The 17,920-nt window shown below is 49.0% G+C and overlaps 1 protein-coding gene across 1 annotated transcript in view; it reads right to left on the bottom strand.

Annotated features, from left to right (window-relative positions):
- Positions 1–17,920, bottom strand: part of Ak7 (adenylate kinase 7) — a gene marked incomplete at its 5' end in the record, with an annotated part of 54,230 nt that overhangs the window by 14,233 nt on the left and 22,077 nt on the right. The window contains 7 exon segments of the mRNA XM_005390399.2: positions 5,098–5,224; positions 6,289–6,417; positions 8,788–8,937; positions 10,132–10,209; positions 12,051–12,141; positions 15,357–15,445; positions 16,788–16,868. Of these exon segments, the coding sequence (XP_005390456.1) occupies positions 5,098–5,224; positions 6,289–6,417; positions 8,788–8,937; positions 10,132–10,209; positions 12,051–12,141; positions 15,357–15,445; positions 16,788–16,868 (745 nt within the window).

The raw sequence follows: 17,920 nt of genomic DNA, 5'->3' as shown, positions 1-17,920 counted from the left end.
AACAATTCAACTTGAAAGGGGACCAAGAGATGGAGGGGAAGGAGGGAGGAGAGGGGGAGGGAAGTAAAAAGAATTTGGATGTGCTGTGTCCATGCACCAACTCCCCATGAGGAATGTAGTCATGATGTACTGCAAACATGACTCGTAAGAGTAAATATGTCAATAAATAACGTTAAACCTGACTTGTGCTCCGGCCCCAGCCCACACCACCTTTCCCGTTTGGCATTTCTGACCTTGACCATTAGATAGTTCCCTCGAAAATCCAGGACACGGGTTCCTGGAAACTGCTCAGTGGAAGAGGCTGAGGAGGAAGGATTCTGTTTGCAGTGGGTGCTGGCTAAGTGACAGCACCTTGCAGAGCCACCACATCTACCTTTCTGTCGTTATTTGAGCAGCTGTCACAGTCAGCACACAGCCTGTCCTTGCACTGCTAATCAGGGTCTGAGACGTAAAAGAAAGAGATTGTGGTCTCTTTGTCACCTTATTGCAATAAAGCGATCTCATGAAAACACCTCTTATTTCTTCCTCTTTTCGGTGTCACACATCATTAGGCAGAGTAAAGGGTTCAGGTAATAATTAGATCTTTCAGAAATTTAAACATTTTAGCTGAAACAGAAAAATCATCCCAGGTGGTATTTAGCATACAGCCATTCCTCCAAATGGCTTCACATCATCCATAATCCCCCAGGAAGTGGTACAAGGAAATAAAACCAAACAAAAGAATATCAAAAGACCCACGAATACTCAAAAGGCTGCTTTCATTTACGCCATCTATTTTTACTTTATTTTTATTTTTTGTTGACGCGAAGTTGCATAATCATAAATCAAACGGAGGCCCCTTTCACATATCTCTTCATTTATTTCTGGCACCAAGATGTCTGCTTGATTCGAAGATAACTGTCCCCATGGGTCCTCTCTCCTGGGTTGTTGCTGAATAAACACACCTTGTAGGCGCGAAAGGGTGGGCACACAAAAGCCATGCCCAAGGTACCTTCTCTAGAAAACTGCAGCCTCCCTAGAGGTAACCCAGGACCTTTGGCCGGGGTTGAGGTGTGTGGTAGGCAATTGCTTCTGTTTAATTTTTAAAAATAAATTCTACTTGTACATTTGATGGTACGGGCTGCACGTCGCTAAGAAGGCGGTTACTATAGTGAAGTAGATGAACACATCTGTTATTGCAGTTACTTTTTTTGTGACAAGAGCAGCTAAGATCTACTTAACACATAGCCCTACTATAATACAATTTTTGTTGTTATGAGAAGACAGGATACATTTATTAACACGCACTGGGGAAAATCACAGCTTGGGAGCCAGACCCGAAGTACGACCTTCCCAAACTGCTGGGTAGCTGAGGCTTAAATAACTTTCCAGGCTGCACTGAAGGATGCAGTCCTGAACACGGGGGTGCTGCGGGAGCCAGGAGCTGGAGAGGGTGAACGCCGGGCGGGCGGGGTGGGGGAAGGCTGCATCCTAGCTTTGGGACCCCCCCGTACAGCGCCTGGCGGGGAGCACTGGGCAGCCTGCACCCTCTTCACACAGACACCTGTTGCCCCCGAAAGTTTGTTTCTGGTCATTTAAATCCTGTGACTTGTCAGTCTGCTCCTATGCTAAACAAGGCGCACACACTGTAAGTGATGATAATGCAGTTGTAGTCACTCCAGGACAGCCGTAGACTTTCCCTCCCTGTCCGCTATTTTCTACCTGTAAGGTCCCTCTCCCCATCCGCACCCTGCTCCTGTCCTCCAAGCTGTTGCAATCACTGTTTTACTCTCTACTCTTGTGCACTTGACCTCTTGAAAGCATACTCCACATGGGAGTGTATCATGTCATCTTTTCCTTCCCATGTCTGTCTTCTCTCACTGAGCATAATATCCTCCTGGCCCGTCCATGCTGGGCAAATGATGGGACTGCGTCCTTTTTAACACGTGAATAGGGTGCCATTGTTTCTGTTTTTTTTCTTTCTTGTTCTTTCTTTCTTTCTTTCTTTCTTACTTTTTTGACACAGGGTCTCAATCTGTAGTTCAGGTTGAACTTGAACTTACAGTGTAACCCAGGCTGGCCTCAAACTCGCTGCCTCAGCCTCCTGAGTGCTGAGATTACAGGCATGCACCACCATGGCTGGCAAAATATTCTGGTGTGTGTGTGTGAGTGTGTTGCACATACATCCCACATTTTCTTTATCCATTCCCCCATAGATAAACATTTAGGTTACTTCCATGTCTTGGTCATTGTGAATGTTGGTGGATGAACATGGGAGCATAAATATCTATACAAGGTGATAATTCACCTCCTTTTGTTGTATATCCAGAACAGAAATTGGTGGGCTTAATGGCAGTTCTATTTTAAATTTATTATTTTCCTTCCTTCGTTCCTCCTCCCTCCACCTTGATTTGTGTGTGTGTGTGTGGGTGGGTGGGTGGGTGTGACAGAGAGAGAGAGAGACAGGGTTTCAGCATGTTGCCAGGCTGGCCTTGAACTTGGATCCTCCCACCTCAGCCTCCTCAGTAGCTAGATTACTGTCATATGCAACTCACCCTGGCTATTTTTAATTCTTTTAGGAACCTCCAAACTGTCTTCCATAAAGGCTGGACCCACTCTCTACTAAAAAAAAAACCATGAATAAGCATGGCCCTGCTGGAGAGCCTTTAAAATATGTTTTTAAAAAAAATTTAGCTGGGTGTGGTGGTGCACATCTGTAATCCTAGCACTCGGGAGGCTGAGACAGGAGGATTGTCCCAAGATCGAGACCAGCCTGGGTTACATAGTGAGTTCAAGACCAGCCTGAACTACAGAGTGAGTCCCTGTCTCAAAAAAGCAAAACAAAACAAAATTAAAAGTTTAAGCCTATCTTTCAAATGCCAGTAATATTTAAAGTGTTAGTATTAACCCATATTGATAAATCCTAAAGTAGGGCTTAAAAATAGGCAGCTATAACAAAGATTTTACAATAATCAGTGCACAGTATAGATATTATGAAACTGATACGTTCACAAACCTTTTTTCCCTTTTTAGTTTTAAATTCACAGGTAAATTGAAAGACTAGTTCAAGCTGAGTATCGTGGCTCACGCCTATAATCTCACCACTCAGTAGGCTGAGGCAGGGGGATTGCAAGTTGGAGCCCAGCTTGAGCAATTTAGTGAGACCCTGTCTCAAGAAAAAGGTGGGGGCAGGGTGACTGGAGGTGGAGCTCAGTGCAAAGACCCTGGGTTCAATCCCTAGTACCATGAGAAAGAGAGAGAGACGGATAGACAGATAGACTCATCCAGTGATCACCAGAAATCCCATCAGCTAGACTGGGTAATTCTTCCATGCTTTGGGAAGATATAAGGTGAGCACAGAGAATCTCGAACCTATGCATCCCATTGTTTTTCTTTTCTTTTTCTTTTTTTTTTAATTTTAAAGAGAATTTTAAAAAACAACAAAAATGATACACAATTTTAAAATAAGATGACAGGAAATTAAGAATGCTATTATAGCGCATATTGTTATCTTCAAAGTAGTTGCTCAGATTACCAGATACAGGCATGCAAAGCTGATCAAACAATATAAGCACTAGCTGTTCCTTTCAATGAACTAATAGAAAGTAGTAGTACAATTATCTTAGCTGTCTTGTGCGTACATATGTATATATATATTTTCCTCTTCCTTCTTTTCTCCTTGAGCAGTTTCTTTTCCTTTTACATTATCTATTTTACCTTTTGGATCTTATTTACTCTTTCAGGTCTTACACTAGGGAGACAATATGATGTTTACAGTGTGAGTCTGATTTATTTATGGGTATGGTCTTATGAGTATGGTCTCTAGTTGCAACCATTTACCTATAAAAGCCTCAGGTTCATCTTTCTTTATAGCTGAGTAGTACTCCATTGCATAAGAACACCACATCTTTTCTATCCATTCCTCAGCGGAGGGGCATTTAGGTTGTTTCCAAGCACCGCACGGTTCAACAAAGCCCTTATGCTGAAGGCTGCACTGTCAGGAAGGGCGCGGCTCCCTGGGGATGTGACTGTGTGCTCGTCATCACAGCTACGTCAGGACAGGGGCGGTCCCGTGAGCTCACTGTCTCTGCCCGCCCCTGTACTTGGCCCTGCAGTGGGTGCCGAAGTCTGGTTTTGTTCCAACATAATCAAAGTCTGGGTTCCATGTCTTACCTGACATGAACTGGAAGAATTTTTGGACAAACTTAAGAAAAGTATTTGCCTACAGGGAGCTGGGCGTGGTGGCACACACCTGTAATCCCAGCACCGTGAGTTTGAGACTATGTAGTGAGTTCAGGGCCAGCCTGAGCTCCGCAGCGAGGCCCTGTCTCATAAAAAACAAAACAAACAAATAAATAAAGCTCAAGAGGACTGGATGAACCACCCACAGGAAGTGGCAGGTGCTGTCGGGAAGGCCTTGGCTGGTTACTTAAATACCTGCCCTCCCCTCCCCCAAGGCTCCTCTTCCTCCTCCCCACGGCCTGCCGATGCTCCTGGCCTCTCTGGTGCCTGGGGCACAAGGGAGCCTCCTGCCACAGGGCACAGGAGCGCAGTGACTGGGTGCGGTGACAGCTCTTGCTGGGCCCGACGCCTGAGTGGCCTCTGCCAGGGAGTAAGGAGCGCTCCCTGAGGCTCACACTGAGGCTTCGAATCCAACTCGACCGACTTGGGTCCTGAGAAGCCCGTTGCTCCCGTCTCTGTCACTGAGTCACGCGCACCCTCCTCATCGGTCTGGGTGTCAGCTCCCTTCCCCAAAAATCAAGGGCCAGGACCCTGTCAGATTCTCTAAAATCTGAACATTTTTGCTTCTTTTCTTGAGACACGGTCTTGCTATGCAGTTCAGCCTGGCTTTGAACTCTCCACGTAGCCCAGGCTGGTCTCGAAGTCTCAGCAGTCCTCCCGCCTCAGCCTCCCTCCCGAGTGCTGAGATCACAGGTGTGCGCCACCACTCCCAGCCCTCTTTTTTCAAATGTTAAAGGCTCCTTCCTATGCTACCCCCAGGCAGTCACCAAAAAGCGTTAACAAAGGTGCTGGGTGCTCGCCTGTGATCTCAGCACCGGGGAGGCCCACGGAGCGCGACCTCGGCTCCCTCCCACCTGCCCTCTGCGCCCGCGGCACCTGCGTTCTGGTCCATGTTCTCCTTGATGCCGTCCAGCAGCTCCTGAGCGTCCTCCACGTTCTCCTCCTCCTCCTCCTCCTCACCTTCCTCTTCCTCCCCTCTGTCCTTGGGGGCAACAATCCCCTCCTGCCGACACAGGGTAGAGTGGAGAGGGCCCACGGCCCTTCACTGCTTACCAACCACCTGGCACAGGGAAAAGCCTGGAAAAACTCTCTCCCCCAAACCCAGAAGAGACGCAGGGACAGTCATCACGCAGAAGTGTGTGGGCCGAGAGTGGCAGTGAACTCCTCTAATCCCAGCACCCTGGGAGGCTGAGACAGGGGGATCCAAGTTCAGCCCAGGCAACTTAGCAAGACCCTGTCTGCAAGTCAGAAGGGACTGGGGATATAGCTCTGTCTAAAAGCTCTGCGTTCAGTACCCAGTATGGTTTGCACAGTGTGTGTTTCTGCAGAGATGAATGGAAACCTCAAGGTTTTTTAAAAACATATTTAGAATAATATGTTTCTGAGCTAATGTCCAAACTGCTGAAGAATCAACACTGTTCTAAGGTTCTAGCTTGGATTTTCTCAAAGGGAGCATGTTTTATAGAAATCAACATTTTTAGGCTGAGAGTGTAGCTTAATGGTGTAAGAACATGAATTCAATACTGAGTACCCCCCAAAATCCAGTACTCATTTACGGACATATACCCCAGGATCTACCTCTCGCAGCGAAACGATGAAATATAGTTAATGTGCTGATAATCCCCTGAGACATACGCAGCAAGAATACAACCATTGTGCTGCAGTTCTAGCACTCAGGAGGCTGAGACAGGAAGATCTCCATGACTTTGAGGGAAGCCTGGGTTACACAGTGAGTTCAAAGCAAGCTGAACTAACTACAAAGTGAGACTCTATCCCAAAACAAACAAACAAACAGAAATAAAAACATTTAAAAGCATTCCCATCAACAAAGGGAAGACAAGATACACTTTGAGGACGAGCTGAAGGTGGACTACATTTCAAGTGTAAGACATGAAAAATAGTTCTGTCTCACAGGAGAAAGGCCTGTGGGATTCTGTTTTCATAACGGGGCCAACAGCAAAATTCAGTGAAAATAACAAACCTCTGAGACACATGAAGTTAGTTGCTTGCTTATTACAAGACTAGGAAAACAATTTTTAGGCGTAAATATTCCCAACAAAGTGTTACCAGCTTTGCTATGGCTTCGGCAATCAAGTCCTTCATTTTGATGTGGTGCAGTTTGTAGTACTTGGACAGCTCTTCCGCTATGCTGGACTTTCCCACCGCAGGCGGACCCAGGATGCAGATCTTGATGGGCTGCGAGGGGGGCGAAGGGACTTGTGAGCACGGAGCCACGGATGCGTAGCTAGAGGGATTTATTTTGGGGATGCACCTTTTGCAGTCTCAAGACATCACCTCTCTCTGTGTCTCTGTCTCTCACTGTTTTCTTAGAGACAGAGTCTTGCTATATAGCCCAGTCTGGTGGCAGTCCTCCTGCCTCAGCCTCCTGAGTGCTGATTTAATTGTCCTTAACACAGGTAACTTGTTTTTTAAAAGCGCATTAAGAAACACCATTTCTTCTGCTTAAAATGTGCTTGCTTTAATGTTAAATAAAATTTGTGGCATTCATAACCAGTAATGTACTTGAGAAGCTGCGGCAAGAGGATAGTGAGTTTGAAGCCAGCCTGGGGAGACACCCTGTGTGAAAATCAAATAGAAAAGGCTGGGGATACAGCACAATGTGTCCACGCACTTAAAGATTTCATAATTTCACCCCTCAAGTTGGTTAGCATTGTTACTGACAGACAGGGAAACTGAGGCCGTGGAGGAAGGAAGCGGGCACCCTGGCTCGGGCCTTGCTAGAGCTGGCGGCGGGGCCTGGGCCGACGGGTGTGAGCCGGGCCCAGGGGGAAAGGCGGGGCCTGATGGCTTTGGTGCCGCTCCCCAGGCCTGGGGCCCAGCTGTCCAGGGATCCTGGGCGCGGGTTCCCCAGGGGAGGGTCCCCTGTTTGGGGAGGGCCCAGCTTCTCGGTGATGAGCCAGAACCCAGCCGCCCAGTCACCAGAGGGGACAGGAGCGGCCACACCGAGCCTGTGGACCCAGGGGCCCCGTGCCCGGCCTAGTGCTCCAGGGGGAGCTAAGGGAAGCGTGCCCCTCGTTCCAGGTGGGGTCACCTGTCCTCAGCTGCCGGGCTGGTGACCAGGGTCCCTGGACTGCGAGACGCTGGCCAGGCTGAGCCCTCCTCGTCCGTCTATCACGTCCTGCTAAGCAGGAACCACACGTCCCTGAAGCACCTGCCCCGTCCCTGCGCTAACCGCCTGCGGCTTCCCGGGCCGGAGAGGACAGCACGGCCGCACCTGCAGCTGCAGCTGCGCGGCCCAGGGGTCGTCTCTCTGGAGCCCGGCGTGCTTTCCAAGACACTGTGTTTCTGCGACGACAGGGACACGCTGGGACCGTGGGACCAGGCACCGTGGTGACTGCGATTACCACGATGCGGCTGCAGTTTCTAAACACTTCTTCCTGGGCGGCCCGCTTTCGTCTTTGGACGCTTCCAGGGACCACCCCGAAGATCCCGGGAGGAGCTGTGTGTGTCTGGTGTCAGAGGGGGCCTGGACACACTGTGGTTAGATGAGCCTCTTCCTGCTGCGCCTGCTTCCTTGTTTGTATCTTGGACAAGCTGTATGCCTTTGAAGTTGCTTATCTCCCAGAGGGCCAGCTCCCTCACCCATAACGTGGACAGAACATCTCCCTTAAGAACTTGATCACGTGCAGAAGAATTCTACCATACCCACCTTTCACCACAAAAGAAGAAAAGTCTGCGAGGCAAGTCACATGTTAATTCGCTTCATTTAACCATTTCACAATGTGTGCACATTTCAGAGCAGCTTGGTGAACAGATGGGCTGGAGGTATGTATGTGTAATCTCAGCACTCTGGGAGGCTGAGGCAGGAGGGTGGCAAGATCATGGCCATCCTGGGCAACTTAGTGAGACCCAGTCCCAAAACAAAAAAATAAAAAAGGGCTGGCTCACTGCCGAGCAAGGCCCTGGATTCAATCCCCGGTGCTTCAAAAATCAATAAGTAAATCTCTCAGAAGCCATCCTGGTGTACATGATAAATATGCACAATTTTTATCTGTTAATTAACTTTTAAAAAAGAATACCTAGCTAGGTGTGGCAGTGCACACCTACAATCCCAGCGTTCAGGAGACTGATGCAGGAGGATCCCTGCAAGTTCGAGACCAGCCTGGGTTACAAAGTGAGCTCAAGGACAGCCTGAACTACATAGCAAGACCCTGTCTCAAAAAAAAAAAGAAAAAAAAAAAAGGAATACCTATGTTGAAAAGTTGTGTTGATTAAAATGGCCAGTAGAAAGATCAAAGTACTAATCAGACTTCTTTGACCTCCTTCCTATCCTTTACCCAAAGTATCTCCACAGGTAGGGAGGCACCTGGGTAGTTTTACTTATATTAGTAACTGTGACAGGCCATCTTGCATTTACGATCCTGTCCAATTTGCACAGCAGTGCAATGCTAACTTTTTTTTTAGACAGAGTCTTGCTATGTAGTTCAGGCTGGCTTTGTACTCACTATATAGCCTACGCGGGTCTCTAGTGCGAGGTCATCCTCTTGCCTCAGCCTCCCAAGTGTTGGGGTGCTTGCAGCGGGGGTACAGGGAGGTGATAGTTACCAGCAACCCTCTGCTCTGCTTGTACTCTTTGAGGATGTTGTTAATGTTTTCCACAAATCCAGTCTGCGCCACCCAGCGAATGTTGAAATTCTCCTTCACGAAGAGGGCTTCCATCCTCAGGTTGACCAGTAGGTGGTCAATGCTGCCTTGCTGAGGAGGGAAGGAAATGGCAGGTTTGCCGCTGTTGCCTTTTGACAGTGAAACAGACCAGATCACTACAGGTAGCAAGGAAAAGCAACGCACATTCACTAAGGATGGAAATCAATCCGGGGCAAGGTATTCACAATGCACCTATTGTGGTAGTCGCTCTCTCTCTCTCTCTCTCTCTCTCTCTCTCTCTCTCTCTCTCTCTTTTTCTTTTTCTTTTTTCAGTGCAGGGCATGCTAGGCAAATATCTACCACTGAGCTATACCCTCGGCCCTTTTTACAGGATACATTACCATCTACTTCTTGAATAATGCAGAACCCATGGTTCAACCTCCCCCACAAAAATCATTAAGTACCTTACTGTGGTGGAACACACACCTGGAATCCCACCATTCTGGGAGGCTGAGGCAGGAGGACTGCAAGTTTGGGCCTAGCTTGTGTAACTTTGTGATTTTAGTGAGACCTTGCCTCAATGTAAAATAAATAAATAAATAAATAAGCGAGGTGTCGTGGTACATATGTATAATTCCAGCTCTCAGGAGGCTGAGGCAGGAGGACTGCCCTGAGTTCAAGGCCAACCTGGATTACATAGTGAGTTCAAGGCCAGCCTGAATTGTATAGTGAGACCTATCTCAAAAACAAAACAGAAAAAAGAAAAAGAAAAAAAAAGGGCCAGGGTTGTAGCTCATTGTGAAGGTCCTGGGTTCAATTACCAGTCACACAGACACACACACACACACACACACACACACACACACACACAGTATAGTGGAAAACATTCCCTCTGACTCCCAAATGCCACCCAGCCAGTTTTGCTCCTCAGAAGTAATCCATGGCCTCAGTCTTGACAAAACGTTCAAGCACAGCATTTAGACACAATTTCTTCAGCAAGAATCACACCCTAAAACCAGCTTAAAGCGCTCACTGCAGAGCTACAGCCATGAGCTCTACAGTCCACGACAGAATGGGGCTCTCCATCAGGAAGAGCCAGAGCAATACCCACTGATTGTGGAGCGGCTCGCGCATCGAACAGCCTTCAGTCTATTTTCTGAAGGTTTTTCACAACAGAAAACCAGGGCTAGAAAAAAAGATTGATTGCCCCGGGGCATGGAGTTGGAAGCCAGCCGTCCTGATCCGAATCTTCCAGAATCAGTAATATTTAGGAAGAGTTTTTAAAGAAAATTCTAAGATACTAACGGTGAGCTCCTTGAGTAGGAAAGCGTTTTCTCTGGGTACTTTCTGGACTTTGCCGGGCCCAGTACTTTTACTGATGAACTGTTAAGGAAAAAGAGAGGCGTTATTTGGTTTCCCTGTAAGATTTTTATACCCAACTTCTGGAAGCAAAGTGAGTACTACTGAGTACAAAGATCATAGCACCTGGAAAGTAGCGGGTAGCGTGCTGAGGGTATTCATTCATTTGTTCCATACACGCACTGGGAAAGAGATGGACAAGGCCTCGTCTCTGCCTTGGAGGTGCTCTTACTTTGAAAGAGGAGACAACTGGACACAGATAACGATCACATGGAACCTGTGCGACTTGGCAGGGTGCATTCTGGGCCTTGGTCTATTTATTTATGTATTTATTTATTTATTTTTGTGACGGAGTCTCACTCTGTAGATCAGGCTGCCCTTGAACTCACTATCTAGCCCAGGCTGGCTTGGAACTCACTGCGATCCTCCCGCCTCAGCCTCTGGAGGGCTGATATTCCAGGCGTGCGCCACCTCGCCTGGTGCTGTCTTTGTCCTCTTTGGGGAGCTCTCATTCTGTTTTTAGAATGGAAGCTACCTTAACTGATGCTTTGAAAATAAAAGCCAGTTAGATCTACGAAACATTTGTAATTTTGTCCGTTGACAGTCTCACTGCTTGCTCCTCTGATTCTTCCGTTGAAATCCTGACCACCAAAGCCCCCAAGTCATAGGCGGGGTGTCGGGGAGGAGATTAGGTTATGGGGGCGGAGTCAGACCCGAAAGTGCGCCCACCCTGGCCTTCGCAGCCCCCAGCACTACGTGTGGGGTTTTGCTGCAGCACCTGCAAGGCATTCTGGGAGTGTAGGGGGCAGCCGACTGTGAGGCCACGAGGTGCAGGGAAAGCTCCGAGGTGGAATAAAGATGGCGGAGCAGCCCGGGCAGGGCGGAGCAGGCCTCACCGCTGGGCTATGTTCAAGGCCAGGGAGAAGCGGCTCTCTCCTGGACTCCGGGAAGCAGCCAAGAGGTCTGGAGAGCCGCATCGAGTCTCTGCCTTGTCGCACGTGTCTAGAGACTTATTTTAATGTTACACAGTGTGACCAGAATGTACAGTGAGTGCGTAAAAGCTTAGATTTTTCTTACAGTAAAAGACACAACGCCATGAATACCGCTCACATTATCCCGTCACTTCCAACTCACCCATCCCGCTATTCTTGCCATTTCCTGAAGCGGCCCTGGGAGTCCTCTTTCGTGAGGGTCTTTAGGAGGTGTGGTCACAAACGTGGTGAGTGCTGCTGCGGAGTGCCATCCAGTGGAAAAGCGGGCTTGTGCAAACACGACCCTGTGTCCTCATGTTGCCTTTTCATGGAGTGTGTCTCCATGTGACTTCTGGCTCTTCCCCAATGTCAAAAGGACCATGAAAGGTCAATGTTTTGAATCAGTTGAGGACACTGAGGCAGCCAGGACAGTGCAACTAGAGACACTCACGGAAAAGCCCTTCCAGAGTTGCTTCAGAAAGGCCAAGAAGGATGGGATAAATGCATGTGAAGCAAGGGGGAGGATTTTGAGGGGTTTCAACAGCAATGTGTCTTTGACTGTAATATTTTTTAAAAACCCGTGGGGTGCTGTGAAGAAAAAAAAAACCCTTAAACGTTCACTGTGTTTTTCCATCCCACTCTGTCCAGCCTGCCCTTTGTGCGTCTGAGGGGCCACCCAAGCCCTAGAGTGGCCTATCTTGTCTCTCTTCGTGTGGTCCCTGGAGAAAGGGCAGCGGGTACGAGCTTCCCAAAGTAAACAGCTGCAAATACTGACTGTGAGTTTGCAGGACATCCTACTTTAGGGAGCCCCGGTTCGATTAGCACAGCGAATTCCATAGCTAGAGTTTTGTGGTAAAGCTATTTAGGTTGTGCCATCTGAGTTCGGGATGCTACCTTGACCAGGTCTTCCAGGGTGTGAGCAGAGTCGTCCACGGCGACCAGGTAGTAGTGCCTTGGCACGTGGTCTATTATGTTTTGTATCACTCTGTGGAAGCAGCAAAAGAGAGGTGATGATTAGAACTCCCCACCCTCCAGGCCCACAGAGCAGGCATAGTGTTTGGTATCTGTCTGTCATCCATCCATTTGTGATAGTCTCTCACAATATAGCCCAGGCTGACCTCAAACTCGCAGCAATCCTCCTGCCTCAGCCTCCCCAGCTGGTGTTTGGTGTTTTAGTGTTATCTCACTTAATTGTCAATAAGATCAGGGAAGGGGTTACTAATCTGCATTCTAAGATAAGAAGGTGTTGAGTTAAGTGACTGTTTATCAGGCTGAAGAGCACCTGGAAAAACCGAGGAGCCGGCCCCTGAGGTGTGCACCACCTGCAGCAACACGACCCAGCCCGGCTTACAACACCTCTGCCCAGCTGCGGCCCAGCCGGCGCCTCACAGGTGCGCTGGGGCAGGTGTTTCGCCAAGCGAGTCACAGACTCAGAGAAGCTGCGGCTCTTCACTGTGTCACGTGCAACACAGGCCCGCCACGAAGACCTCTTCTGAGCCAGTGATCATCGGCCTTTCTGGGCGCCGAGCTCTGTGCCAGGACAGCGGCAGGCCCACAGGGTCATTCTCTCAATGACAGGCTGAGGGAAGTGAGCTGGTGGCCTCTGTTTATAAATGAGAAATCAGACTCAGAGGCCCGAGAGGAAGCAAGTTTCCCACGTTCACGCAGCTCTGCCGAGAGGCAGGCCAGGGTGTCACAGACTGACGCGGTCCAGGCAGAAAGGGGGGATGGGCCTTCCACAGCGGCCTGGCTCCCCCTGGGTTCCCTTTGCTGTAAACTAAAGCGGAAGTGTACTCATTGGGGTTCACTTCGGGGCTGGGGTGCGGCCTAAGTGGGCGGGTGCTTCCCTGGCGCATAGAGCTCTGAGGTCCGTTCCCAGCACTGAGGAAGAAAAAAGTCATAATCAATGTTCACGTCACGATTTTAATTCACTGGTTTTTGGTGGTGCTGGGGATTAAACCAGGGCCTCATGTGTGCTAGGCCTAGCCATCCCATTTATTTTATATTATTTTCTTGGGATGCATTAACTTTTAGCTTCTTTCTTAAATATTTCACAGTATTCAAAGAAACTTGTAGGAAGAAAAAAATGTTACTGGAAAGGGTCCCGAATTTTTCCATAATGGGAAATGGTTCGCTAACTTCTCTGTTTGGGACTAAAGCTAAACATTTTATTTTAAGAATGTGAGACTCCTTTGTATCTTTAAAACCTGATAACCTAAGGTAAAATCTCTGCAAAAAAGAAAGGCACATTTAGTTTATTGATTTATTTTCTTTTTTTGAGACAGTCTCACTGCGTTGTTCAGGCTGGCCTGAAACTTACTATGTAGCCCAGGCTGGTTTGGAATGAACAGCAATCCTCCTGCCTCAGCCTCTTGAGTGTGGGGATTACGGGTATGGGCCACCAGGTCTCGCTAGCAGGGCACATTTTGGCCCCTTCTTCCCCACCATTAATGTGGGCTGAAGGAGACTGGGTTTGGATGTGGTCCAAAATTTATTTAATTTAAAAGATCCGTCCTTAAAAACAGTGGTCACTGCTTGGTTCAGGGCCTTCAGGGTATGGCGCAGGGCTGCAGTCTGAGCTTTGCTTGTTTCCAGGTGAACTGGTAAATGTGTCCAGCTGTGACTCACTCCCAGCAGGCACTGCGTAAGGCAGGATGTGTGTCTGGAAGCCAGCACCTTGGGAAGTCCGCCTCAGCTTCCTCCCGAGGCTGTGCCTGCAGTTGGGGAGCGAGGGACTGGCAACCCGAGCTTCGGACCCAAGCAAACTCAGGGACCCGGCTTGACGGCTTGACGGCCTGGGACAGGGGCTGGGCTGCTCTGTGCACGCGAGCCCAGAGAAGCCACCGGATGCTGCAGCCCTGCGGACTGCTCGGCCCGCAGCTCAGCACGTGATGTGGGGAGGCAGAACGCTGGCCCTCAGGAGCCGAAATTATCTCGGGCTCTCGGGCCCTTTAAAGAAACAGAAGTTTACTTTTCACCTCGGTATCTGACCCTGGACTCCCGTGACCATTTACGATTTAGGATTTACAATTTACGCAAACCTCCTGGAATGCAGCCAGGCCTAGACAACCTCAGCCTCCTCTACGCCTGAAGCTATAAGAAAATGCTACAAGATGACATCAGGCGCCCCTAAAGAGACCTTGATTTGTTGTTTTGCTGGGAGGCCTACCCAGTACCTCGCCCCTGCAATCACTGACTGTATTGACTGATGCCTCTCTCTGCTCTGTGGCTGAATAGCGCACCCGGCCTCCGAGGAGGCAGAGGCAGACCGCATCCTTCTGGTCAACCACTATCTCCCCGCTTCCTTCAAGGCAGTGTTGTTACTTCACATCGCTCCCGCTTTATCTAGACCACAGGGATGGGGAGGATCTCCCGTCTGCTATCTGATTTCTGGAATCTGAACTGGTGGGCTGACATCACAGTCTCATCTGGGGCAAAGGAGAAAGAAACTATGTCCCTGAATGTTGCTCATACCGAGCTCTGCTGTCCTAGAATTGTTGCTCTGCCAACCAAGTGTCTAAGAGATAGACTTCATCTGGCCATTAGCTTTGGGGGCTGGCAGTGTAGCTCCGTGGTAGAGCACTTGCCTAGCATGTGGGAGGCCTTGGGTTCCACCTCCAGCCCCAGCAAAATAAAAATAAAATAAAAAAGCAAGAAACCGGAGCTTGCCGGCGTGGTGGCACACGCCTATAATCCTAGCACTCGGGAGGCTGAGGCAGCAGGATTGTTGCAAGTTCAGGACCAGCCTGGGCTACAAAGTGAGCTCAAGGCCAGCCTGAACTGCATAGCCAGACCCTGTTTCAAAAAGACAAAAAAGAAAGAAACTGTGGAGCTTTTAGGTTAACACTATTTCATCATGTGCAAAATGGAGATAATAATAGTACCCGCAATACCTTCTGCATAGGGTTGTTGGGAAGAATAAATACAATATGTGTAAGGGCCTTAGCTCTGAGTAGATGCTCAAAAAACGTTAGTTTACAGAAAGATGCGTGAGGGCAGGGTGTCACATGCCTGTAATCCCAGTGCGTGGCGGCTGAGGCAGGAGGGTTGCCATGAGTTTGAGGTGAGCCTGGGTCACATAGTGAGTTCAAGCCCACCCTGAACTACGTAGTGAGACCTGATCTCAAAAAATTTTGTTTTAAAAATACAGACAGACTGATGACCCACCCAGGAGGGTCATATTTCTGGGAGAATGCTTACCCTGCCAGGTCAAGAACATGAATTGTTGGAATTACATTTGTTCCGTCTCCAAAAACAGGTAACGCAGGGACCTCGCCCAGCCAAGCAAGCTGGAAGAAAGAAAAGCCAAAGCGTTCATCTTCGTGGGGTGTGAGCGAGGCGCGGCTCACGCAGCTGTCAAGCGATCAACAGGGAGACCCTCTGCAGAGACATCTCCCGATGCTTCGTGAACCGGCCCTGAGGAGCTCGGGGTCCACCGCAGGGCGACCGCGAAACAAGGCGCACACCTTCACAGAAAGGAGCTAGAAAAAGTTGAGCTGAATGTAGCGTAGCGATTCAGAGAGGTCAGGAGTGAAGTCGGACAGAAACAAAGACAGGTTAGGAAGGAGACCAGGAAATTGCAATTTAAAAATTTGTACATTTCAGAAAAATTACAGGCTCGAGACATAATCAAAATTACCCAAGGCAACAGTGCCTTTTCCACCCCGGGGCCTGTTTATTTTCCTTACAGACGCCTCACTCCAGAATCCTGTCTTAAGGGTACAATAACCCCGCAGCCGGGGCCCTGCTTTTCTGCGGATAAGGGATTGGGCGTGCGTCTCCCAGTTGCAAACGTGGGGACAGCCCCGTGGCAACCCTGCGGATAAAGACAGATGTCACTCAACTCACTAGTTAGCGGCGGGGCCCATGGAAGCAGGCACTGGTTACACTATGAATGACTCAAACACAGCCGGGTGTGGTGGTGCATGCCTGTACCCCAGCACTTGGGAGGCTGAGGCAGGAGGATCACTGCAAGTTCGAGACCAGCCTGGGCTACAAAGTGAGCTCAAGGCCAGCCTGAACTGCATAGCGAGACCCTGTCGCAAAAAGACAAAAAACCCAAACAAATTACTCAAACGCATAAACAAGCACCCCACACCACGCTTCTTGAAGGGACCCCGAGTCCACACAAACCCCTCAACCCCAGACCCAGCGCCCCTCACCCTCAAACACCCCGCTCCTTTCTGCATTGTTTCTGCCCATAAACCTGCCTGTGCTTCTCACCGACGGGTCCTGCAGTTCTTTCTGAGACAGGTGGAGAACCCACTCCGGAGCACCCACCCCTTCTCCTCTTTAGGGGCCTCCTTGCTCAGTGACAGGAGGGGAGAGGGCGGAAAAAGGGAGGGTGGATTCGACCAGTGCACACTGTATATAAATGTGGAAGCCTCACACTTAATCCATTTAGTCAAATCAGGGTGTGGTGGCCCATGCCTGAAATGCAGCACTCAGGAGGCTGAGGCAGGAGAATCGCCATGAATCTGAGGCTACCCTCCTGCCTCAGCCTCCCAAGTGCTGGGATTATTTATTTATTTCTTATGCTAGGACACATGCCAAGCAAGAGCATTCCCCTCAAGCTACACCCCTAGCCCTGTAAAATATTTACCAAAAAATCCATACAATGGAAAGCTGTACCTTAAAAAATGTGTGTAAGATGCCACCTTCCATGCCGTACTGAAGTCCTGCAGCTACGACATAAGTTGCGAATATTTTGGCCTAGTGGATAAAATACAGACAAAGCTGAGTATCACATTTTCAACATTAACTAGATTATTTCAGTCCTTATGAGGGGCACCTGGGCCGTTTTATCAACGCTTTTGGACACATTAGGTGTTGTTCAGGGCAGAGAACAACTCGGCAATGCCCCAGGCCACTGTGGAAATTTAATTGGGATTCTTCATGAAATTAGAGCCAGACTCATTTGTTGAAAACTGAATACCTGTAAACTCTATCCTGGCACAGAGGGAAAGGGATTATAAAAACAGGTCCTGCTGGGCCTGGTGGCATATGCCAGCCCTCGGGGGGCTGGGGTAGGAGGATCGCTGTGAGATCGAGGCCAGCCTGGGCTACATAATGTATTCAAGGCCAGCTTGAACTGCACAGTAAGACCCTGTCTCAAAAACCAAACCAAACCAAAACAAAATAAAAACAAAAGCACCAAAAAAACCTCCCAAAAACCAAAACACAACCCGGGTCCCCCTCCAGGGTCTGTCATTTCCTAGCAGGCGTGGACAGACCCACATAAAGTGAGTTCAGAAACAGGCCTGAATAGAAGGGCTTCGGTTGACGTGGAAAGTTTACTTCATTCTCAGGATGGGTTAGCGACTGGGAGACTTTGTCTCAATATTTATCTGTCTTTTACCATCAGCATACCGCTCAGGCTCCCGGGGTGGGGGTGGACGTGAAATTTGTGGAATGTGAAAAGCTTAAAGTGTAGATAATCCTCAGGGCTACCTGCGAGCTCACTCTTCTTCCTTCCGTACCTTCCCCACGCACACACCACTAACCAGGCAGCCTTTACATTGCTTGATTTAAAAATCAAGCCAGGCGTGGTGCTGTGCACCTGTGATGCCAGCTGCTCAGGAGGCTGAGACAGGAGGATTCACTAATAAGAGAACAGCCTGGGCAACAGAGCAAGTCACCACCTCAGGAACAAAACAAGAAACAAAACAAAATTAAACAAAACAGAGAAACCCAGAGAGTTTTGTGTAACGGTGGGCACAATGTGTTTTTTCAGGATTGCTGGTGTAAGGTCCGATGATAGGTTA

This window comes from Chinchilla lanigera, unplaced genomic scaffold (assembly GCF_000276665.1).
Source record: "Chinchilla lanigera isolate Chin_1 unplaced genomic scaffold, ChiLan1.0 scaffold00037, whole genome shotgun sequence".
NCBI lineage: Eukaryota > Metazoa > Chordata > Mammalia > Rodentia > Chinchillidae > Chinchilla > Chinchilla lanigera.
Note: the sequence above shows the minus strand (reverse complement) of the source record. Positions and strands in the feature narration are given on the sequence as shown.